The following is a 26,170-nucleotide window of genomic DNA, read 5'->3' as shown; positions in this document are numbered from 1 at the left end:
CATGGCTTGTAACCTATGATGGACTTTTCCTCCAGAAATCTGTCCAGTCCCCATCTAGGCCAGATGCCATCACCACATCTTGTGGCAAGGAGTTCCACAGATAACAAATTGCTGGGTAAAGAAATATTTCTTTTGCCTGTTCTCACTCTCCCAACACTCAGTCTGAGTGGATGTCCCCTGGTTCCAGTATTGCGTGGAGAGGGAAAAGACCTTCCCTCTGTCCACTAGTCAGATAACTACAAAGTGTTTAACTGTGGAAATGACAAATTCAGAAGAAATTGAGTGTTTTTAATACTCAACCAAAATGTAGCACAGTCAGTGAGGGGCTATAATGAAAGGTCTGACTGAATAATGGTCTTCAGACTTCAATGTAAGTATCATCAAGTCTGTGTTCCAAATACAGATGCTGAAAAAGAAGATGAAATGGAAACCTTTTGTGCAAGCATCCAGGAGGAAATTGATCACATGCCAAAGTAAAACATGCTTATAAGTGACTGGAACACAAAAGTAGGAAACAAAGCAGAATCAAATGTCATTGGAAAATTAGGTCTAGGGGACAAAAACAAAGCAGAAGAACAACGCAGAGTGTTTTGTGAAGCCAACAATCTGTTTATTGCAATTACATGCTTCAAGCAGATGAACAGATGACTGTACATGTGGACAGCTCCAGATGGACAAAACAGAAATCAGATAGACTATATAATTGGAAGTAGGAAATGGACAAATTGTATTTTGTCTGCAAAAACAAGATCAGGAGAAAATGGTGGTAGTGATCATGAACTGTTACTATCAAAAATTAGAGTAAAGCTGAATAAGAGCACCAAAAGAATCCTAGTGCTAAAATATTATTTATCCAACATTTCTGATGAATTTAAAGTCCACATAAATAACAGATTTACATTGCTAAACTCAATTGACTGTGAGCCAGGAGAACTGTGGACAAAAATCAGAGGTACTATTTGGAAGTAATTCAAAAAGACAATTCCTATAGTAAATAGAAAACAAAAGCCTAGATGGATGACAGAACACCTAAAATTGTAAAGGACAAATGAGAAGCAAAAGGTGACAGAAGTAGAGTCAGAATCCTGAATGCAGTTTTTCAGTGGCTGTCATGGAGAAACAAAGAGAGCTATTTATAAAGGCCAGTTGAAAGAAATGGAACAACAACAAAAATGAAAAAACAAGTGATCTCTTCCAGAATCTCCTGGCCATAGGAAGGAGATGCAGAAGGAATCCATCCTGGCCTGTAAAGGGTGAGGAGTTAAATTTAAGTTTGAGATGGAAGCATCATCACCAGCAGGGGGAAATCGCCTTTTAGAGCACAAGGGCTTATTGCTCTCCTTTGAATCTCTAGCATTCTGCGTTCTTGTGACCTCTAACAATGTCTGCTTTGATCCCTGGCCTCGTTTCCATTGTGCATTGTGGCTAATCTGTTGGCTCCAGAGAGTTGAGATTGTAAGAGCTAAGATGTTTTGAGAGTTTATTTGTAGGACTACTCGTGAGAAAGGCATAGATGGAACCTATCAATCAACTTTGGGAAGACAGTACTGTATTGCCTAGGCATTATAGCAAAGGGGCAGCAAGAGATTGGCCTCAGGATTACCCCCCCCAAAAAAAAAAATAGAAGGAGGATAGTAGTGCTTGGTGTTCAACAGAGTAGCAGTTACTTTGGACTACAGCTCTTGTAATGCCCTGGCCAGCATGGACATTGTCTGTTTGGAAGAGACTTCTGGGAGTAACTTTTTCAAGCTCTGCAAGCAGTGAATTGTAGTCACAGCAGTTTGCTCACACCTTTCTGCCATACACCATGGAAAGACTGAGAGAAATTATTATCTGCATATTTGGCTCCCACCCCATGAAAGCTATAGCTGATACAGTATATGAAAGAGATAGCTAGCCTTTTGATCTGATGTCATTAAAAGGGAACGCTAGAGAAGGATCCTTTTGTGTGCCAGCTGGGCTGGCTTTTCCCAGGCCTCTAGGGCATTCTTAAAGCTGTTGTGTAGACAAGATAGCTGCCTTCCTTCTATAGCTACTCTGAGTGCTGGTCCCAGAGGGGAGAGCCCTATTTCTGAGAAAAACTGGCAGAGAGTAACCTAATGTATTTCATATACAATATAGTATTAAAGTTCTCACAAATTTAGATTTTAAACCACTGCTTTAGACTCTGGATTGCTATGAAATCAAGACCTGATCCAGAGTATTATGAATAAAACAAACTATCTCCAAATGTGGCTTAGAGAGTACTTGTTTCTTTCTTTCCCCGTAATATATTGCCTTGGTTAAGCAGACTAGGCTATAAGGCATTCATAGTAATCTATTGAACATAGTGATTACTGCAGATTTCCAGACGGAAATAATGCTTATTTTTGCAGTACTAGGAGGACAATTAATTAATTTAAGGTTATCATATACATGGAGCAGCACTTCTTAGGTATCATCAGAATGTATTTGATCATAGCATGTATCATAACTATCAACTGCAACAAAGTGTTTCCGAAGCTTACAATAAAAGGACAACCAAAATACATGAAAGACATCAGTGTTTTGGTAAGTTAAATGCCTATTTGGGGGCAAGGAGGTGGAGTTCAACACATTTAGGTCACGTTGATGTTATTGTTGTTTCATGCTATCCAGTTGGAACTGATTTATAGCAAGCATAATAGGGCTTTCAAGGTCAGTGTGATATTTAAGGAATGGTTTTACCAGTTCTACTCCCTAGTCTGTTCCCATGGCTGAGAGAGAATTCGAACCCTGTTCTCCAGAGTCCGTCATTCTATCCACTACACCACACCAGGAGCTCAGGATACATACAGATGTACTGTATATAATTTTGCATGGTGAGCCTAGTATAGAAGTTGTTGTTGTTACATCCTATCAAGCACTGCCAACTTAATGACAGACCTAGAAATGAACAATCCCGAAAATGTCCTGTTCTCAGCAGCCCTGCTCAGTTCTCATAAACTCAAGCCTGTGACTCTCTCAGTAGTGTCAATTCATCTCATATTTGGTCTTTCTCTTTTCCTGCTGCTTTCAACTTTTCCCAGCATTATTGTCTTTTCCAGTGAATCTTGCCTTCTCATGGTGTGCCCGAAGTACGACGACCTCAGTCTTATCATTTTTGCCTCCCGAGAAAGCTCAGGCATGATTTGCTCTAAGATCCACCTGTTTGTCTTTCAGGTAGTCCAGGGTATCCACAAAGCTCTCCTCCAACACCATATTTCAAATGAATCAATTTTTCCCTGCCATCTTTCTTTACTGTCCAGCTTTCACAGCCATACACGGTGATCATAAGTACAAGATTGTGAATTATCTTTGCCTTGGTCTCCAGTTATGCATCCTCACATTTTATGATCTTTTCTAATTCTTCCATTGCTGCCATCCCAAGATTTAGTCTCCTTCTGATTTCTTGACTGTAGTCTCGATTTGGTTTGATGATTGAAGTAAGGTTTAAAAAATCTTCTAACAATTTCAGTGTCATCATTGTAAACATTTAAAGCGTGTAGTTCTTCAGTAGTCATTATTTTGATTTTTTCTAAATGTTCAGCTGCAGTCCTTGGCTTTCTTTTATTTCCATCAACATTCATTTCAAGTGACTGTTGCTTTCTGCCAGTAAGATGGTGTCATTTGTATATTATAGATTATTGATATTTCTTCCATGAATTTTCATTCTTCCTTCATCTAAATCTGGTGCAGCAATTATATAAATTATTTGATCTATCTTTTGACCATCTGGAGATGTCCACATGTACAGTCATCTATTCATTTGCTTGAAGCATGTATTTGCAACAAAAAGATTGTTGGCTTCACAAAACATTGTTGTTTTTCTGCTTTCTTTCTGTTCCCTAGATCTAATTTTCCAATGACATCTGATTCAAATTTGTTTCCTACTTTTGCGTTCCAGTCACCTCTGATTATAAGCATGTCTTGCTTTTCTGTAATCAGTTTCCTCCTGGATGCTTGCATAAAAGCTTTCAATGTCATCTTCTTCAGCATCTGCAGTTGGATCATAAACTTTGTGATGATTATGTTAATAGTTTTACCCTGATGGATATTATTTGGTCACATCTCACATTACAGCCCCTCACAACTTGTGCCACATCTTGGCTCAGTATTAGAAACACATCCTTCTGAATTTCTCATTTCAGGATTAAACACTGTATAGTTGTCTGGTTGGAAATGTCTCGGTCTCATCCACTTTAGTTCACAACACCAAGCGCTGCAATATATAAATGTTCAGTTTCTTGCTTTATGGGTTTCTGTTTACCTTGAGTCATATTTGTCATGTTCCATCCAGTTGTGTTGCACAGCACTGGATTTTCGTTTTCTCCCACACCATTCCCTGTAATCTGGCCTTCGGGGAGAAGTACTTCTCAGGGCACAGATTGTCCCTCAACATGCATGTCTAATCCAACCTCGCTCATCTGGTCTGTCATAAAAACGATTGTGGGCTATCTTGGCTTCTCTCTGCAATTCAAGTTCGCGCGGTGCCACGATCACAGTCCATTCTTTTGTTAGGAACTGGGTTGGTTTGGCTTCCTTCGGGTTGGGTTCCGGCCAGAGTCCTCCCATCTTCAAGTCTGGGAAGTCTCTCAAGAGTCCTTGGGTTCTTACATAGTCTCTCTCCTCCGCGCTTCTGCCCTCTTTTTCTCATAATCCGCCACAACTGAACTGAACCAGCGTACTCCTTTCTCATTTATATCCTCCTCCCACACTGCTGGGGATGTGGTGGCGCTGCGGGGGACGTGGTGGCGCTGCGGGCTAAACCGCAGAAGCCGGTGCTGCAGGGTCAGAAGACCAGCAGTCATAAGATTGAATCCACGTGACGGAGTGAGCGCCCATCGCTTGTCCCAGCTCCCGCTAACCTAGCGGTTCGAAAGCATGCAAAATGCAAGTAGATAAATAGGGACCACTTCGGTGGGAAGATAACAGTGTTCCGTGTCTAAATCACACTGGCCATGTGACCACGGAAGATTGTCTTCGGACAAAACGCTGGCTCTATGGCTTGGAAACGGGGATGAGCATCGCCTCCTAGAGTCGAACACGACTGGACAAAAATTGTCAAGGGGAACCTTTACCTTTACCCACACTGCCACATCTTGCTCCACCCTCTTCCCCTTATTATCCTCTTCCACTGAACAAGCCTCTACCTTTCCTGCCTTCTCCTTGGATTCATCTTCTCCCGCCTCTTTCGCAACTGTCACATCTTTAACCCCTTGCTCCTCCTCACTCTTCTCATCTTCTCCTTCTTCTATGGACTCTGTCACTATGGACGGCTCACTTGTACACACTCCTCCTTCACAGCTATAATTAGCTTGAGTGTTAACAGCCATTGTCTGTGAAAGCTCCTCCACCAGAATCACCTGCAACTACTTCTGCTGCCCGGGAGCTCCAGAAGTTTCCCGCTCGCATCCCCATTGGAACTATCCAGTTGATGCTGCTGTTACTCCTGAAGTAGGTGGATGGATCTTATCTGGCACCTCAGCTTTGACCTTTCTACCTTGGTGGGAATCCGGACTGATAATGGGGTCCAACTGCCTGATGGCATTGCTCTCAGTTTCTTTGACATACTCAACCCCCCCCCTCACCACATTAATATGTGCATCCAGGAAGAGATAGACTATTGAAAAATGTCACCCAAGTGATATTTATAATTACACATTTCTCAGCCAGAGTTTTACAATAAAGATCTTATTTTATATTTAGAGAACAATGTTACCTTGGGTTATTGTTAAGGAACAGAAGAGACTGTGAAGTGAGATGCATAGGAAAATTAAGATGTAAATAGCATGCTATAACTGAATAAAAACACTGATTTTAAATGCAGATGGAACATGCCAACATTAGGGGAAATCCTTACAATTGCTGTATTTCTCTTTCAGGAACAGCTAGGATAAAGTATCTTGTTTAAGGTATCACTAGTGACTTGGTGCATCTAGTGACCTGGGCCAAGCAGAATCACTGTTTTGTTTCAGACAAGAACAAGGAAAGGATAACACACTTTTAGGACATATACACATATATATCATTTTTCATGGTGGACGTAGAGTAGAAAACATTGTCTGCATTGTGCACCTAAACAATATTTTGTTGGAGACTGAACTCTAGGGAAATGTGTTCTGCATATTTCTAGCAGATGGTGGCTGTGTATAGCACTAATTGGCTATAAATCAGTGGTTTCATCAACCCAGCCATTCTCATATACCAAAACACTTTTTAAATGGCTTTTAATAAATAAATGAAATAAAATGAAATCTAGTTTGCTTTACAAAGGAGGGCTATGAAGGCTATGAGATGTACAAGCACCACTACAAACTTTAATTGCATTTAGTAATGTTATTTCTAAACTTCCATTTATCTTGGATTGTGGCTTGCAGAAGTTGAAAATGCAAGCAGAAAATGAATGTATAATCATCTGATACATTGACCAGTATATGTGTTAAGAGTGTAGTGAGGGAGGGAGAGAGGTAAAGAAGCAAAGTAGCCTCTCAGTGTCAACCAGACCCCTTTTAGAAGGAGTTTTGGTTTAGATGAAGAGCTGTATGGGTGACGTAGCCTCTCCTTCCTCAGGTGGTCACTTTCATGTGTTGAAAGCAACAGTGAGAGCAGGATTAGCACATTCCCCTTAAAGTATGTGGGCTTCATGCACTGGAATGAAAGCATAAAGTGAATATATACTGTGTACTTACTGTATGCCAGCCTGATATCACTTTAACTACCATAGCTCCATCCTATGGAATCTTGAGATTTGCAGTTGACCAGGTGCATCAACTAATGAAACATTAACAATTTAACTGAACAGGGGTCTTTTGGTGTAAGTAGAACAATATTTATTTATTTATTTATTTATTTATTGGACTTATATACCGCCCCATAGCGCTACAAGCACTCTCCGGGCGGTTTACAATTTTTTTTTAATTATACAGGCTACACATTGGCCCCCCAGCAAGCTGGGTACTCATTTTACCGACCTCGCAAGGATGGAAGGCTGAGTCAACCTTGAGCCGGCTACCTGGGATTTGAACCCCAGGTCGTGAGCACAGTTTTAGCTGCAGTACAGCGTTTTAACGAAAAACCCACAAGACGAATGGTTTTTGCAATCGCTGTGGTGCCTTACAAGATGGCTTCTTCTATGGCCATGCTTCGCAAGACGATTTTTTCTGCAAGACCAATGCCTCGCAAGACGAAAATAATTCATTACAATGCATTCCTATGGGAAACCGCTTTTCGTAAGACAAAAATTTCGCAAGACAGCGCTACTCGTGGAACGAATTACTTTTGTCTCTCAAGGCACCACTGTATGCCCAGGATTTCTTTGCCCTCTCAGTACACAATGCAAATGCTAATTCTTCCTATCAGTTCCTATCCCAGACTTAAAGCATCCTCTTCAAAATTGAAAAACAGCATGGCTTCTGGCACTGAGACCTTCTGGGTTTGTCTCTTAAGGAGGCTGTGTATAAAGCAATGTAGACCGCAGACGTTTTTCTCAGGAAAAAAGTTGCTACCCAAACCTATACAGTATCTACCGTGTAGACTTGTATGGTAGTAGTTTAATACTAGCTTAACTGCTACAGTTTCATTTGAAGGAATCTGGCGATTTATATTTTGGCGAAGTGCTTAGAATTCTCTACAGGTATCTTTAGTGCATTGAGCCCCTGAACTACAACAGAGAGGTCTACATAGCTAAGAAATCTTGTGAAAAATGCATCATAGCTGTTGGAGTGATTACATATTCCACTACATATAGAATTAATTGTGTTCACAGTAGGGGGCCATGGGAATTTTTCAGACATGTACATAAAGTCTCTTTTTCTCTGGCTAGGGCATATGAAACAGTGTAAGGGAAGATGAATAAATACTGTACTTTGTCCTCTTTCCTGCAGCGTGCTACTGTGTGAAGTTTCCTCCCCCTGATGCTGACCTCTGTAACTTGGAGCTTGCTGCTCTGTGTTAGGGTCAACTCTGGCTCTAAAGGAAGTAGGGGTGAGTCAGCAAGCAGCTCCATTTCCTGCATTGCATCAGGAGGTGTCCAGAACAAGCATTGAGGTTGTTTAGACTGTGACCTGGCCTGATTTCAAACTAAAGCAGAGTGAGGCAGCAATACATGTACACATCCAACTGTATGAAGGCCAAGCTGCAAGCATGCTTTCTAACACTGGAGCTTAATACTGGTGCCATGGAGGTCCCTTTGTTTGTTCCCATATCGCCTTGGGACAGCTGCTTCCAGGGGAACTTGGTCATAGACCTCCAGGGCTGTACCATTAAAAAAAACACAACAGATTTGTACCTTTGGAAAAGTCACTCAGGGATTGTTAGCTGCCTTTGTAGTCAATAACTTGTTTCCTCTAAAATAAGACCTAACCTGAAAATAAGCCCTAGTATGATTTTTTCAGGATGCTTGTAATATAAGCCCTACCCCAAAAATAAGCCCTAGTTAAGTCAAACCCCACCCTCCACCATTGTGTAGCAACCAGAAGATGATGACATGATGTATTTGAATAAATGTACAGTAGATTGTTGTACATAAAAAAGGACATCCCTTGAAAATAAGCCCTAATGCGTTTTTGGAGCAAAAAATTAATATACAGCCACAGAGACTGGCGAAATGTCAGGAAGAACAACCTTCAGAACATGGCCAAAGAGCTTAAAAACCCCACAACAACCATCAGATCCCAGCTGTGAAAGCTTTCGAGAATACATACTGTGAGTTTTTGTTTTTTTTCATTCTGAGGCTTTCTAACAGCATAAAAACATATGGGACTGAAATTTCTGCTTCCCCTATAGTGAATCAAAAAATGCCCACTGCCACCAACAAACTTTACAAGTGTAGTTAGTGTGTCTTGAGGATAAAGAAAACCTGAGAAATGTTATCTGGCTCAGTTTTGTTCATATGAGGGAGCAGAAGAGAAGAGTTTAAAGTGATCATACTGCATAAAACATTCCACCAAAAACCAAAACTAATTAGAAGGCAGAATTTTGTGAGTCCTTGGGAGAGAAGGAGAACTAAAAAGATAGTATTCTCCTGTTATGTCATGTACAAAAGTGGTGATGGATTGTAAAAGACCACAGCCTAGGCAGTGAAGTCTGCCCTATTCCTGTGTAATCATAGCCCTGGTTCCCACTTTTCTCTGGTTGTCTGGCCTGTTTTACATCCACTGAGATGCAGATCTCCTTTCCCACCCTTGGTCGTTGATGTGTGGTGATCTAGTGATCTTTGCTCTAGCTTAACTAATAAAATACAAATACAAAAATAGGTGATGCCTTTATAGACCACTAAAAATCATCGTGCGATACACAAGCTTTTGTGGATTAAAACATCAAAAGTTCAAAAGTTCATAGCAGAATGGATTTTGCCAGGAAAATTGCTCTTAGGTGTAAAGTCCAGAAGTTATTGGAAAGATCGAATTTGCCAGGCATGTCTTTCTTAGATGTACTGTACTGTAAATTGGAAAGTGGTGTGGTTGCTGTTTTATGGTTACAGCTGAAGCGGCTGTGGATTCAGTGTAACAACCCAGTTCTCCAAACAGAGAAGCACAGGCCATGCAGGTACACAAACCTTGCCATCTGGCTTTTTTTTTTAAAACCAACATGTTTCTTCTTGGCCAGGAAGTGGGGGTGTTACAGAAAATCTGAGTCTTCCATCTGAGAATTGGTGTGATAATTTAACCAATTGGGGGTCAGATTAAAGCCAAAATCATATTACCTAGTGATTGCAGTCCTGCTCTGCTGATGTGGAGAGTCCATGTGTTGTTTTGTTGGTACAGGGTGTGTGGCTAATTTTTGGCATCCTCCCACATTTCTCTTTACTTTTCTCTGCTACACAAGGAAGCTATGTTTTCTGATATGAGCTTGGAGATACATCTGAGTAACTGCTTGTTATTGTATTTTTCCAAATAGGGGGATAGCTGTTGCTCTTTGCCTGCACCCCCCCAGCACCTTTTGATTACAATACATTGGAAACAAAACATCCTAAAATTGTTTTTCACTCAGCACAATCGATTGCACCTTTGGTTTGACACCTTCTGCATACTATAAAATCTGGGCCCTGTCGTCAGTTGTCTGTCTTTCTTTCCTCCACAGGATTTTTGACCACATTTAATAAACATTTTGAAGAACTTGAAAAACTTGCTATTTTCATTGTTTTACATGGCAGAAATGTACTACCCTACACCTTTCCATGATTTTTCAAACCGCGTCCCCATCCCCCCACCCCAGTTCATTCAGAAGGGAGATGGGTCCGCATGTGGCAAGTCAGCAGGGGGACCCGTAGGCCACATCATTGCTCCCTTCAGTTGGCCTGTCTTCCGGTATCGCCAGCAAATACAGGAACTCTGTGAGGAAGTGGTTTGTTTGCACACAGGCTGGAAAGGCTGTTCAGATCAACAGGCAGGAAATGAGGGTGTAGCCAGCACACAGTGGCACGCAGATCAGAACGGTTGGTTTGCTGTGCCTCTCCTGGGTCCAGGATGTCTCTTTCGGAGCCGGACACAAACTCTGAGCATGACCTGGAGGTATTGCTTTTGGGAGGGAAATATTGGGAGCATGGGAAATAAAACGACATCCTTTCGCTCTTTAATGTAAACGAACAACTGGAGGTGGAGGACATTGTGCCCGTGGTAGCTAAAGGAGGTAGATTGTTATGCCAATAGGATAGCAAAGGCAGGGTAGGAATCCTAGTCTAGATGGGAAGTAAGGAAAAATAACATTACAACGTGAGTATGAGATGTGGATATTTACACAAAGTATATCATTAAATAGGTCACTTTGGAATTGTTGAATTATCTGTATATAATGCATGTTACATCTTACACTGTTGTACACTGGTTTGTATAGTTTGGAAAAGCATGGTCTCTTTTCCTTGCACATGTAGAGAATGGTTATCTGTGGATATATTAATCAAGGATGGACAATATGTAGGTGGTAGGCTGCATACCACAGCATTCAAGGCCCTGTCTGGTCTGTAGCATCCCTCAAAGAAAGTTGATGAAAAATTCTCAGAAAGTCCGTTGGTGCTCTTGACAGGTGCAGAGGACACTCTAGCACCACTGTAAATTGTAAATTTTTGCCACTAGAAAATTGGTGCTTTTTCAATTTAATTTTTTCCCTAATTTACAAAAACCCATTGTAGTAACCTTTACAGTATATAACCATGGCCTTAAAGTTTATAAGGAACAAATACGCAAATTAGCCCTTTTAGCTTCATCAAGCATGGCCTTCAGCCTATCATCACATTTGGAAAATGCCCATCAGCTCCACTGAGGTCATCTGTCCCTGACATAAAGAGAAAGAAGGCTTCATAGCTTACAACATGAGTGGGCAACCTATTGCCTGCCAGGCTGCATGCTGTGGTGGTTTGGTTGGTGGTTACTGAGCAGAGACAGAATCAAGCAGATTCATTCTTTCAGTACAGCGTACAGAGTGGGAGAGTTTTGAATACTATTAACTCGCCTATATGTTCCTGCTGTAATTGTGCTCTGTACAATACTCCGTCAACTGAGTGATGGTAGGAAACACAGCAATAACTTGGGCACCCACACATGTCATATGTTACCCTTATGTGAAATGTAAGAAGCAGGAAGTTTTGTAGTTCTAGGTGTATGCAGACAATATGCCTGGGTCTAAGACAGCATTATGTTTGTTGGAAACAGGAGGAGTGATTGATAAACTACCATTTCTTGTCTAGTGGCAGAAATGCTGCATTTTAATGTCATCTTCTCTTCTCCATTCTTGACATCTTTTAAATACTATTAAATGACTGGCAATGTGAGAACATTAAATAATACCTTACATTTTCACACTCAAGAGTGTTTAAAGTATTTTACAAAAAATGTCATACAACATTCCTGCAAAGTGAGGATGAGAAAATTGTGGCTTGCCTTTGGCCAAGATTATTAATATTAAATTAAAGCAGTATGAGCAATTGATTTAAATCACTTTTTTAAATGCCACGTGATTAAAAATACCTGTGCTAAATAGTCACAAATTGGAATGAACATGTACAGAGTTTAATAAACTCTCTAAATATGATGAGCGTAACACTTCAGTGAGCATGGCAAGTAGCTAATGCAGTCCTTTCCCCCAACTTCAGAGATGCAGAGGTGGGTGGGATCATGGGCATAGTTGTGCAAAAATCCTGGCCATTTCTGAAGTTGGAAGGAAGATGAGAGAAGGGTTTGGTGGGTTTCTGGCCAAGGCACCCACTAAATTGCACTCATGCAGGGTCAAACTGGCAACCTTATTTCCTATGCCCTGGGCTGCCTTAGGACAGAAAAGGAAGGACAAGGAACATCTTTGGGAGAGACAATCAGCAATTTGGGCCCTTACCTCATCTAGCCGTCAGCTTAGGAAAGATGGGGAGGAGGAAATGTTGAATGTTATGGCCTGAAGGTGCAAGGGGCTACTTTGGGCAGCAGTGCCTAACATAGCATGCTCCTCCTGCCTTTCCCAAAAGAAATGTCTGCTTTGTGGATCTAACACTTAAAGGCAGTGGCAGTAAGGGTGTGGTGGAGTGATGGCTACAACTGAGAGCTTTGCCAGCAAGGACAGAACTGTAGATTTCTGTAGAAATTTCTAACACACTAACTAATTGCAATTAAAATACACAGATTTACATCTAGTTAGCAGCTTAAAACAGTTGAGGAGCATGATCCAGCACACCTGTATAGCAGAGTTACATCTCTTTTGAAGAGGAGACAGACTTCTGATTTTCTGTACATATGCAAGGATAGTAAGTGACTAGCCTGTAAGTGTGCACAACATCCAGAAGCAAGGGCTCCTGGTAACTCTGCAAAACAATGTTTCTCCATGAGCTGGAATGGAAATTGTCACATTGCTTGGTTGATAATCATATTTGTTCATAATCTGAGATATGAATAAATTGCAGAGCTTTGGTGGTCAGGAGTATAAAAAAGGACCACCTGTGTGATACTGGTGCTGGATAATCCTCTACTGCAATTGAGTGCCTGTGATGACTAACTTGTCCCTAAGTATGGCTGCAGGAATGGGTTTGGTTAAGCTTTTTGCATCGAAAAGTGGGTCATAATATGCATCACCACCACTACCCCCGTATATGCATGCATATTATATGTACATGTATTTGAAGAAGCTGACTTTCAGATCTCAAGTTCTTTCTCCTATGGTTCTAATAGAGAAAATAATCTTTTAACATAACATCCTGTTTCAGATCTAATGTTATAGAGTACTATGTATTACATGCATAACATTACATTTAGCATTGTATGTGTGAACGTTGTGCTCAGCTACTATAAACATCTATTCATCTTCCAGTGAAGGCACAAGGAAAGGAGGATAAATTTTGCTTCTGTTTTCAACTAACCTTCCATTTACAGTTATTCTGTACTAAGTGTTAATTGTGCTTAATACCTAGCCTCATATTTTGACCTGTTTCCCCTCGTCTTTTACAGAGTGATCCAGGCAACTGGTCAGTGCTGGAGCAGCTGGGTTTGGATCAGAGCTCAGATTTCTCAGACACCAGTGTGCAGCAGAAATTGGATGAAGAAAAGGAAAAGATTAAGCGTGAGATCCGCAAAGAACTGAAGATAAAGGAGGGAGCAGAGAATTTACGCAAGGCCACCACAGATCGCAAGAATCTTTCCAATGTGGAGAACTTGCTCAAGAGCTCCAACCGCAAGCTGGAGGCACTGCACCACCAACTGCAAGATCTCAATGCACATATTGTCGTCAAAGACCCTGAAGAGCTGGGGGGTGAGTGTGTGCAATGTCAATGTTCAGGGTGCATGGGGGGGGGACCACACTGGGAAGTCAAGGGTCAGGAAGTCAAGAATCAGATACTGCGTGGAAGCAAAAAGCAAGCAGAGATTCAAGGCACAAAAGGGGGGGAATCGAGAGCAAGATGCACAAGCTAGATGTTTTAAATCTCTTTCTGGTATAATAATTTTTTAATTGGTTGTTGTGGGTTTTTCGGGCTCTTTGGCCGTGTTCTGAAGGTTGTTCTTCTTAATGTTTCGCCAGTCTCTGTGGCTGGCATCTTCAGAGGACTGGAGTCAGAACTCTGTGGGGGTGAACAGAGCACAGAGTGCTACCCCTGCCCTCTGAAGATGCCGGCCACAGAGACTGGCATAGCGTTAGGAAGAACAACCTTCAGAACACGGCCAAAGAGCCCGAAAAACCCACAACAACCAGTAGATCCTGGCTGTGAAAGTCTTCGCGAATACAATTTTTAAAATTCTTTGATTCTCCCCCTCCCCAAAAAAAGACCACACACTAAAGGACAAAATACTTTAACACCTTAAATACTAACCTATTTGTTTTAGTATGATCTTTCTTGGGTCGAAATCTGCTCCCTCAGACACAGGTGTTACAATATTTTGTTCTCAGGGTGGGGTGGGGTGGGTGTTCCTGTTCTTTCCTTTTAGCCAATTGGACTTATAATGACAGTATTTGTGCTTGTTGTTTATCTGATGGAACTATTTTTTAAACAATGCTTTATTTGGCAAAAATTGCACATAAATAGATTTAGAAATTTCCCCTTATATAACACTGATGGCATCTGTGTGCCTCCCAAAGGCATTATTTATTTATTTATTTATTTATTTATTTATTTATTTATTTATTTATTTATTTATTTATTTATTTATTTATTTATTTATTTATTTACCGCCCATCTGGCAGCCAAGGCCACCCTGGGCGGTTTACAGCAAACAACAAAAAACAGAGTAACAAAATAGCAAATCAAAAATCACAAAATGAGGTGAAGATAAAATATTAATATAATAAATACAATTAAAAGCGTAGAAAAATAAAAACGGAGCATGGCAGTATGATAGAAGTTATATTATTGGACAAGATTGCATCAGAGTAGAGAGAGAGAGAGAGAGAGTGTGTGTGTGTGCATGTTTGTATTTTTAGGCATACAGAAAGAAAATCTGTCTTGAATACAGTACAATTAAGATATTGCTGCAGGGAATACCAAAACCACATCATCTCCAAACCACAATGATCTTGAGTTCCTAAGTGTTGATCACATTAGGAATAGAACTGAAAGATTTACAGGTATGAAATAACTGTATTTAGCTGCCAGTCACTGTTTGTTTAAAAGCTGTTCCTACAGATCCACACCCTATTCTGCGGGAGCCTTTGTATATAGCAGATGAAACTTTATACCTGGGCAGAACTGCAGAGCTTCTTTTAGTGCTCCTCCCCAACTTTCTGTTTCCAGCCCTTTTCCCTAATTAATGCCAGCCATATCGATCTCTCATTGTAAACAGAAGTACTGGTGGAACAGAGCCAGTAAAATGATAGTTGGCCTGACCTGGTGGATGTTTAACCAATGAAATAAGCAGCAGCAGGAAGAATCTGACATACTGGAGAAGCAGAGCCACATGGCGCACACATACACATCTGCTTTGTTCCAGTCCATCCTCTGCAACGTCTGTGTGCTCTAGAGTGGTTAGGCAGCCCTTCCAATTCAGGCTAGCGTGCTGCACAAAACTGGCGCTGCACCATATGCAGAAACAGTTGCCTGTGAATGCAAAGGAGGAAGTGGTTGCTGCTATACCAGACACCACTCTAAAGGATAAGCCACAAAAGGGGGGGGGGGGAGGAAAGCCTGCACAGTAAACAATTGGACTTGGGAGTGTGTGGGCCGTGGACGTGGCCATTCTTCTTCCCTGGGGAAAACAAATCTGTAAGAAACAGTTTGGTTTTTGGAGACAGAACTCCCTTCAAGGATAGCCAAGAAACAATTCTGCCTGGAAAATGTTGCCACCTCTCGACAGAGCCATTGCCCTAACCTTTGGGGTCTAGTTCTGGCCACAACAGTTGGTGTGATAGAATTCTGGACGGGCAAGTGTTTAGTTCTGCCCACATCAAATGAAGTCTGTGGTGTTACATACAGCACTGCAGATAATTCACTTTACACAACCGTTTTGAAAAACTAGGATTTACTCAGGGCTGCCCTGGCTTAACAGATGTGAGCTGTTCTTTTTCTTCAGGGATTCATTCCAGCTGGCTGCCTTTTTTACACTTCCTTGCACAGCAAGGAGTACCATCAGCCTTTCCCAAGAACAGACTCCCAATCTCATAGTTGTTTCTTTGTGTCAGAAAATTAAAAATAAAGAAAACACTAATGGAGTGTTGCAACCTTGCCCTGGCCTAGTGCAGTCTCAGGATTTGTATGTTACCTCCAGCTCTTTAGAAATAAGAAATCTGTAGGCCCGTGTCTTTCAACAACAGTCTCCTAGCCTAGCAGTAGTCTTCTCTAGAAAAAGGTTGTTGTCCTTTGCTCATCCTAAATGAATATGACTCTTTCGTAGGTTAGACCAGGCCTGTATTAGGTTGTTGCCTATTTCTGATAAGCAATTTTTTTTGCCCTTTTGCCCTCTATGTAACAGATAACATTTTATGTGAGGCAGTAAATGACATCAGAAATAGAAGTACCAAAAAAACCAGTGGGCTGACGTTTGACCCTTCCTAGACACTCTTTGAGCTCAGAATTTCATTCCTTAAAAGGGTCATGTTCCAAAAGGAGGCCACAGTAGAAATACACCAAGAAATTCAGCAAGTTCTCTCTAGGCCTTAACAAGGCAATGGTTTCCTGTGTCACTGTTGTTACAGTTAATCCGGTCACCTTCAAATTATGGCAACCCTATGAATGAGTGATCTGCAAAATGTCCTGTCCTCAATAACCCTGCCATTGGGAACTCAAGGCTCTGGCTTCCTTTATGTTGTCAGTCCATCTCTTATTTGGTCTCCCTCTTTTCCTGCTGCCTTCAAATTTTCCTAGCATTATTGTCTTTTTCAAAGAGTCTTGCCTTCTCAGAGTGTGCCCCAATGTGGCAACCTCTGTTTTGTTATTTTTGCCTCCAGAGGTCATTCAGACTTCATTCACTTGTTCATCTTTCTGGCAGTCTAAGGTATCCACACAGGGCCTCCTCCTGCATCATATTTCAGACAAATTATTATTTTTTGTTTAGCTTTCTTTACTGTCCAGCTTTCACACCTGTACGTAGTGATCAGGAATACTGTACAATAATGTGAAGGATCTTAAACTTGGTCTCCAGTGACACATTCTCACACTTGATCTTTTCTAATTCCTTCATGGTTGCCCTCGAAAGTGTCAGTCTTCTGATTTCTTGGCTGCAGTCGCCATCTGATAATTGAATCAAGGCATATAAATTCTTTTAACAATTTCAATTTCTTCCTTATCAACTTTAAAGTTGTGTAGTTCTTCTGTACTCATGATTTTGGTCTTCTCCATGTTCCTGCTTTGGCACTTTCTTTTTTCACTTCCATCAAAAGTTATTTCAAGTCAGTGCTTCTTTCTGCCAGTAAGAAGGTGGTAGCATCTACATATCTTAAATTATTGATGTGGCTTCACCAGTTTTCACTCCTTCTTCCTCTTAATCTAGCCTTGCTTTCCGTATATGTTCTGCAAAGAGATTGAACAGATAAGGAAATCACCACCTATTCTCTGTTAAAGTTCTTTTTCAGCCAAGACCAACACACCTGACACACTTTCCCTGCCCATCGGTTTTTCCCCATTTTTTTTTTATTTTTCTCTTTATAAAGGTGTAGGGTAGGGTAAGGGGCAGCTGGGGTAGGGGTACCCTCGGAGGGGGTGGATTTGAATGGACACATTACAAATCAATATTTTTCATAGTAATTCTATACATTCTCTTCTAGAAATAGTTCCACATATCATAAAGAAATATAGACAGTGTGCAAGAGGGAAAATCAAATTCAGACAGATATTTTGTAATTCTTGTGGTTTATTTTTAACACTGCCATTTCACCAAATTCTTTTAATTCCACCATTAGAGCTTCTATTGATTCCTTGGGATTTTCAACTACTATGAGCAAGTCATCTGCAAAGGCCTGAACCTTGAATATTTCTCCTCGTATTTTGAGTTATTTAATTTTATCTGATATTCGTATCTGCTGCATTAATACTTCAATTACCATTTAAAAAGTAATAGTGATAATGGGCAGCCGTGTCATGTTCCTTTCTGTATTTCTATTTCTTGTGTAAATTCTCCATTAATTCTTATCTTTGCTATCTGTTTGGAATTGATAATCTTTATTATTTCTGTGAAATTCTGACCTGTCCGCATTTCTTCTAATTGTAATATCATGAAATTCCAATTTACATTATTAATGCTTTCTCTGCATTGATGAAAAGAATTGCCATCTGTTTAGCTGGGTGTGCTTCATAATATTCCAAAAACTTAATGAGGTTCCTCACATTGGATCTTAAATACCTCTTCAGGAGGAATCCTGCTCGATCTTGATGGATCCTGCCCATTGTTTTAAAAGCACTCTAGAGACACTGCCACTCCCTCCATCTGAGTGTAATTAGGCACAAAAAAAGCTTAGGAAAAACAAAAATTAGTTAGTCTAAAGGGTGCTTTAAGACTTCTGGTTTCTCGTATCTTATTCAGTTTCAAGTGAATCATGCAGTAATTCCTTTAGTGAGTCTGGCTGTGCATTTTAATCATATGCAGCTTGCCTATAGTACATAGTATTTGTTTTCTGTCAGGATGTTGGTGATGGCCTATAGATGAAGCAAGTAGAATAATAGCTGTGTGTCGTCAAGTTAATTCTGACTTATGGCAACCCTTTACAGGATTTTCCAAGTATTGAATACTCAGAAGTGGTTTACTATTCCCTTCTTCAGGGGTGGCCTGAGACTGTACAGCTTGCCCAAGTCCACACAGGCTGGCTCTTCTGGGATGGACACACTGATCAAAATAACAACAATACCACTTACAACAGTATTTAAAAAATACAACCCTAAAGGAATCGTCAGAACGGAGGATATATCACAAGTGTCACATTGTAGTGAGCACTATAAGCCTGGCTACTTAAAAAAAACAAAAACAAAAAAACAACCTAGTTAAACTGGGCACAAAGTGATTGACTCTGAGAAGAACATTCTAGAATTGGGGCACCCTTGTTGGTAGCATTGGAGGAGAGCTTTTCACAATGGTAAAATTTAGGCCAGATCATGTGAAAGCATATGATTTTTAGGGTGCCTAGATTCCAAGCCGTGTAGGCCTTTGAAAATTAAAAAGCTGCACTTTGAAATGAGGAGGAAGTCGGTGAAGCAGTTTTGAAACTAATTAAATGAGTTCCTAAACAAATTAGACCTACTGGTGTGTCTTACTTTGTTAAGCGGCTCAGAAAACTCTACACTGCAACAGAAATGGCTCTAAATTGCTCAGCCGTTTGATTACTCTTTTCTGGCAATGATGGTGTTGATTTGAAAATATGTAATGGAGCTGAGGTGGGGCGTAAGGTTGCATAGGTCGCTTTGCCTGTTTTAGGCAGTCTCTACCATTGAGACTCTCATGCTTTGTAAGCATGTGACAGCCTTTTCCTACCCACTACTCAAATGTTGGGATTGTTCCTTTGGTGCTTTTCCAGGATTTGTGTCCTCCAGACACTACATTAGTCTTCTCTGCTACTGGTCATTTTTCCAGATGCCCCACAGTCTCCAGGCAGCCTCAGCCAGTCAACAGCTACCAAAAATCGGATTGCTGGTCTGGAGAAGCAGCTAAATATTGAGCTGAAGGTGAAACAGGGAGCCGAGAACATGATCCAGATGTATGCCAATGGTGCTGCTAAGGTATATAAGCTGATTACTGCCATTGTTCCCCTCTTGCATACTGTAAATGGCTAAGGCTCTTGCTGTCTTGGCTAAGCCCTGCACACTCTTAAGCTATGTGTCTTTACCTCTCCCACAATGTAACTCCCGCTTATAAACTGCTCAGTCACAAGCAGACATACATACAAAACATCCTGATCCGGAATCTGACCGCTGGTCCCTCAGGGCGGATAATATGCTATCAACCCATCCTACAGGTCCCCCAGCAGCTACACATTTAAAAAATGTTTACCTTTAAAAATGCTTTTTGGCTCAGGAAATCCCATGGTGCCCTATGAGATTATGGGGGACAGTTATGACATGCTTTGAGGGTACCCCAGAGTCTCTTCCCATCCCAGGTTTTGAGGCTTTTTAAGGTGAAAAGCCTAATTGCTGTAAGAATAAAAGGGGAATTGTGGAAGTGGATGAAGCCCTTCAAGGTCCCGGGATGGGTATGTCCATTCTCTGTATTTCTGGATGTTGCCCATCTCATCTACCCAAATGTTGTCCAGTGCCACAAACAACAGATCTTAGGATCTGAGATAGAGGTCTTTCACAACCCTGCTGCTTTAAGATGCTTTGATTTCAGAATGGTGCCACTCATGCAAGTATATGCTAGCCTGATCATCTCTTGCCTTTAACAAATCAGGAATTGCAGTCAAATTTATGTTTAACACAAACAAGAAATTCTTTTAAAAAAATGAAACAACAGCAGGTAATTCCTGCTGAGCAATACAGTGGTGCCCCGCTAGACCCTTACCCCGCATGACGTCAAAATCGCTTGACGATGACATTTTTGCGATCGCTATTGTGATCGCAAAACGATGGTTCCAGTGGGGGAAATCCGTTTTACGTTGATTAGGAGCCTGTTTGTTCTGACTCCGCAAAATGGCTTCCCTCCCTTCTCAAAATGGCTGCTTTCCGGTTCCGCAAAATGGCTTCCCTCCCTTCTCAAAATGGCTACTTTCTGGCTCTGCAAAATGGCTTCCCTCCCTTCTCAAAATGGCTGCTTTCCAGACGGAAGCTTCACATACAGTGGTTTTTAACAGCTGATGGCAGTTCTCTAGAGGCAATCTTCGCTGGATGATGAGGTATTTCCCCCATTGGAACGCATTGACCGGTTTTCAATCCATTTCAATGGGGATTTTTTTCGCTTGACAACGATTTCGCTTAACAGTGATTTTGCTGGAACGCATTATCGTCAAGCGGGGCACCACTGTATATGTTTCGTTCAATCAGAAGAAGCTGTCTGAATAAATTATTCTGACATGATTAAACAATTGTGTAGCATTAGTTTATTTGAAAAAAAATCTGAAAACAGTTGCTTGATTAAATTTAATTGAAAAGATACTGCATTTGTCTGCATTAGCCAAAGTTGTTCCAGATATAATTTCTTATGAACTCATCCTTGAGACCAAGATGATAACAGCTGTCTTAGTTGGTGTCAGAATAGCAATTTTGAAATCTGGGAACAGCAGATGCTTTTATGAGTCACTTAGACGTCTTTGGTATTGATCCCGCTATAAAACAAAATAAATAGTTTCTGCATTTTCAGAATCTCTGGATTTCTAAACCTACCCCAGGAAAACTGGGCCATTTTTTAAAAAGCCAGTAGTGATTGGAGAAGCAAAATGTCCTTTTAAATGAGACTTAATACTTGCAGACCTGATAGGCCAGCCTCCAGTAGCATTTCCAGATCCTAGGATGTGTCCCCAGCTCTGTGAGTCGTATGCAGAGGAGGAGAATGTAGGTTCCCAGGTTTAAAAATGAAAGAAGTGTAATTTTTGGTAAGGTTACAAAATAATATACAGGGAATCAGATGGGCAAATTCTGCCCTTGAATTTGAGGGCATTCTAATGGTTAATTCTCTTTTCCTGACCCTGCTAATCTTCACTCCCCCCCCCATCCCATTTCTCTCTAGGATCGGAAGCTGCTACAGACAGCCCAGCAGATGCTACAGGACAGCAAGACGAAGATCAATATAATCCGCATGCAGATTCGCAAGGCTATGCAGGCTGATGAAGTGCAGCTGAATATGGAGGATGGGCAAGGTGAAGAGGAACATGAAGAAGACAGTCCTTGTATTTTGCCAAGCTTTCTTGGCACAAACAGGCGGTCATGCTGCAATGATTCTGCCTTAACCTTTAAATTGCTCTTTGGAGCTGGGGAATATTCTCTGGAGGGATTTAAAAACAACAACAACACCCTCTGCCCATTCGCCATGTGGTGCTGTGAAACCTCCATTTACTTGAGCCTGGGATGTAGGTCTTCTGGGTTCCCTGTACAGCTCAGCTCACTCTATCATGAAGAAGCAGTTGCCTTCTTGTGGTTGTTGTGGGTTTTTCGGGCTCTTTGGCTGTGTTCTGAAGGTTGTTCTTCCTAACGTTTCGCCAGTCTCTGTGGCCGGCATCTTCAGAGGACAGCAACCTGTTCTCTGGAGTGCTGTCCTCTGACAGCAGGTTGCTGTCCTCTGAAGATGCTGGCCACAGAGACTGGCGAAACGTTGGGAAGAACAACCTTCAGAACACGGCCAAAGAGCCCGAAAAACCCACAACAACCATCAGATCCCGGCCGTGAAAGCCTTCGCGAATACGTTGCCTTCTTCTTAGTGCAGAAATGGGAGGCCTGAGTTTTTCATGTTACTCGTAGGAAACACTGATCTGAGTGCCATAGAATTGAGGATTGAGGAGCTGCGACATCACTTCCAGGTGGAACATGCTGTGTCCGAGGGTGCCAAGAATGTGTTGCGCCTTCTGGGTTCCAGCAGAGTTCAGGACCGCCATGCCATCTCTGAGGTAATGAGGGCTTCTCTGGAATTACACAAAGAAAACACAGGATAAAATATGAGTGATTTGAGGTCAGGGGGAAAGTAATGTAAGACAGCTAATTATCCTAGAACTACAATAAAGTTAACATAAAGTTCACCCACCTTTTTGCCACTTCTTTTCTCTTTGCCACTTTTAATAAAAGTATCATGAAGAAAACTCCTAATGAGCAGAAATGTTAATGGCATGTATTCAATTTGTCAGACTCTTTATAATCATGAGTCTGGTAGAAATTAATAAGACCACACCATTCATGCATGCTGTGCTTGAAACTCACCAGCCTGTGTGCTGTGGGGCTTACTATAGATTGACAGCTCCAAGAAGTGACCCAATCCTTTCCGTTTGAGTTTTACAAAGGCATGCTCTGATGCTGAGACTTGGCATAGTACTTTTGAAAACACAGTGGTATGTGAATCGGGGGCTTTAGATCTCCAGATTGTGTAACCATGCCAAAGGGAACCGTGTCTCCATGTCCTTGTTCATATCTCACAAGGACTGTGGTGTTCATGCGAGGTTGGGAGCTGAGTGGGTGTGGAAAGAAGGTGAGAGGTACATCAACCCCACATTAAGTAGCCATGGAAAACCATGTTTTCATCTCACTGTCTGAGTCTCTGCTGTAGGCACAGACCAAGCTGAATGAATCAAGCCAGAAGCTGGACCTTTTACGGCACTCTTTGGAACAGCGCCTGGCTGAGTTGCCCCAAGATCACCCAAAAGGTTGCATCATCAAAGAGGAGCTCATTCTAGACTCCTCCCCTACCTTCAGTGTCCGCAACAGCACTCCGTATCAGCACAACCACTACAACACCCTCTCAAAGCCTTCTCCACTAACAGGTAATTTCATGGCTGAGCTTGGATTAATATGCTTCCAAAGCTCATTCAGTTCACAGTTTTGGGTGGTGTTCACACTGTTCTTCTTTCTCCTTGCACTCCCTTTTCAAACATAAGTTGAGCTATAGGACTTCTGATTCCCATCCTCTGGCTTAGTGTCACGAGGATTAATTGGTCCATGACTGATCTGTTTTGAATGTTCCAGATGAGGGTCCATTGGGTCTTCCCCTTGGATTCTTAGCTGTCTCTTGTTGGCAGGGACCCTGGAAGTGCAGCTGTTGGGCTGCAGTGGGTTGCTGGAGTTTGTCCCAGGACGCACCCGTGGATCCACCGTCTCCCTGCCTTGCAATAGCCCCGGCTCTTTCATGAGCCGCAGTGGGCGAGGATTGTACAGCCGGAGTGGCAGTGTAAGCGGACGGACTACCATCAAATCTGAAGATATCAGCAGTGAGTAGTCTGGGAGCCTGTGGGTGTGGTAGAATGCAGAATCGAATGACTTGAAAGGGGAAAGAAGTGGCAATGAGAGAGAGGGATGTTGGTGGGCCTTCCGATGCTGCATGGGGTCAGTGCCTCTGTGGCCTTCTCTTAGCGGCTCAGCCAACATTAAATGGAATCCTTACATTCTCCTTTTCGTTTTAACTGTTGTCCGTCGCCTTTTGAGCTTATTGTCCCACTTTCTCTCGTAGATGAGGTGAGTGCTGTGCTGAAGCTGGATAATGCAGTTGTCGGCCAGACAGCCTGGAAGCCCTGTAGCCTGCAAGCCTGGAACCAGACTTTCACAGTGGAGCTGGAGAGGGTATGTGCAAAGATGTTGCCTTCCATAGTGTTTCTGACTGCTCAGCCAATCTGTGGTGAAGGGACATTCCTATTTTGCATGCCTGTGGGGGAAAAATGGGCAGGGAAGCCTCATATAAGTGGCCTCAGATTTGCTGTTTACTCTCTTTCTCTCTTTGTTACTCCAAAGTCAAATGTGTAGCTAACTTTGGGAGAGAAAGGAAAGTCTGTCAGATATCATATGCTGATACATACAGTAGTGGGATCTGTTAATTGCATGTGCCAAGGATATAGCATGAATCAGTAAGATGTTTTGCCCTTCATAGTCATCCTGACAGTGTTCCTGGTATTTTTCTGAAATCTTTGAGAGTCTTTACTTCAGATGGAATAAAATGAGAAGAATCTGTTGGCCCACTTTAATCGAAAATGTTGATTGGGTCCAGGTGTGGCAGTTGTGGGTGGAATGTAGAATCCACACCTACTTGCTGCTGACCTTCCTCATGGATCATTTCCCTCTGTATCAGGCAAGAGAGTTGGAGATTGGTGTATATTGGCGTGATTACCGTAGTCTCTGTGCCCTGAAATATCTTAAGCTGGAGGACTTCCTTGACAACCAGCGTCATGAAATCCACCTGGAGTTGGAGCCACAGGGTACCCTCTTGGCAGAGGTAATGAAAAAGGGACTGGAACAAAACTGGGAAGAACTGAAATCAGACATATAAAAATAATGAAACTGTATTCAGGGATTTAGATAGTCTGGTTTCTTAGATGGATGAGAGGAGTCTTTTATAGAATGGGGAATACAAGTACAAAATATCTGACAACGGGAGAAAAGCAGTCTACTCACAGATGTATGATGTCCCCTTATTTGCAAACTTCTTTTCAAAGTAGAGGCAGCCCTCGATATGACAATGGACTTTATCTCCTATCGGCCATAGCTAGCAGAGTTAGAGTGCAAGGAATTTTAGTCTAAAAACGTGAGGAAGGAGACAATGTCTCTTCCAGTTTTAACTGTAAAAGCATGAGGAAGGTGACAAATTGGCTCTTCCAGTTCTAACTGTAATTAATGTAGGATAAGTTATTTGGTTCTTAATTGATTCTGGTTCTAAAGAAGCATTCACAAATACCCCAGTGTCCAATGTTTAAATAGTACCTTATGGTAGATTATGTAAAAATAAAAACTACCATGCAAGAGTTGTTTGTGGGCCCTCTCTCCCATATTTATTTCTATTTTTCACATTAACTGGAATATGAGGGATTGGGGGGAAAGGAAGGCTGGAGAAAAGGAAGTGGTGCAGCTTTATTTTTGCTGACAATATTTTGGGAAGTTCTTCACAAAATACTGCAAAATTCTAAGTAAACTGAGATAAATAGCAAATAAATTTCAGGGATTGCATCACCAGAGGTAATGGCCACACATCCAGGATGAATATAGGGTAGAACAATGGCCTTTGGTGGAGACATAATAAAGACAGACTCTGTAGTGGCACAAAGAACTTAACACTGACAATAGAACTTGTGACCAGATTTAAACTAAAAAAAAAAGAGTACAAAGAAGGTTTAAAGCAATGAAGACTTCCACAGAGAAGTTACTTTATGAGAGCCTATGTTTGTTTATGGTTAATCTGGGCCTTGGGATGCTACCCAGGGAGACAGTGGAGTAACTGAAGTCTAAACATCTTGGCTTTTGTTGTGTTTGTTCCTAACTGAATGAAGCAACAAACTCTGACCTATGTATGCACTCCAGAAACAGCATTGTGTAGTTCTGCTTTTGAGTTCAGGATTTAACACAAAGTTGGAAAGAGATTTGCCTCCTATTCTTTTAAGCATTATGATACTAGTACTGATAAAAAAATTATTCTGCTAAGTATTCATCTGTTATTCTCCCTGCTTTTAAACTGGTTTTAGCATGATCGTAATATATTACAATATTCTGTTCTTTACATTGTTTCTGTTCTTGTATTTATTATTTCCATGTATGTGTCCATCATTTTTAGGCCATTTTGAATTCATTTATTAAAAATAATCAGTATAGAACTGTTTTAAGTAAAATATGTGTTCTAACTCTTACTCTTCGGTGCACAGCAGGCAGAAAGAATCAGGTCCCTCCAGCTGG

At 41.4% G+C, this 26,170-nt stretch overlaps 1 protein-coding gene across 5 annotated transcripts in view; it reads left to right on the top strand.

The window, feature by feature from the left end:
- Positions 1-26,170, top strand: part of PKN1 (protein kinase N1) — an 82,967-nt gene that overhangs the window by 40,198 nt on the left and 16,599 nt on the right. For 3 of the 5 annotated variants that reach the window (XM_072990335.2, XM_020800346.3, XM_072990336.2), the window contains exons 2-9: positions 13,425-13,725; positions 19,461-19,606; positions 21,546-21,675; positions 22,274-22,419; positions 23,070-23,283; positions 23,539-23,727; positions 23,967-24,076; positions 24,579-24,722. In XM_072990335.2, the coding sequence (XP_072846436.2) occupies positions 13,425-13,725; positions 19,461-19,606; positions 21,546-21,675; positions 22,274-22,419; positions 23,070-23,283; positions 23,539-23,727; positions 23,967-24,076; positions 24,579-24,722 (1,380 nt within the window). Of the gene's footprint in view, positions 1-10,375; positions 10,512-13,424; positions 13,726-19,460; positions 19,607-21,545; positions 21,676-22,273; positions 22,420-23,069; positions 23,284-23,538; positions 23,728-23,966; positions 24,077-24,578; positions 24,723-26,170 lie in introns of those variants that run through there. The other 2 variants (XM_020800345.3, XM_072990337.2) reach the window with 1 other exon arrangement.

This window comes from Pogona vitticeps, chromosome 2 (assembly GCF_051106095.1).
Source record: "Pogona vitticeps strain Pit_001003342236 chromosome 2, PviZW2.1, whole genome shotgun sequence".
NCBI classification, from domain to species: domain Eukaryota; kingdom Metazoa; phylum Chordata; class Lepidosauria; order Squamata; family Agamidae; genus Pogona; species Pogona vitticeps.
Note: the sequence above shows the minus strand (reverse complement) of the source record. Positions and strands in the feature narration are given on the sequence as shown.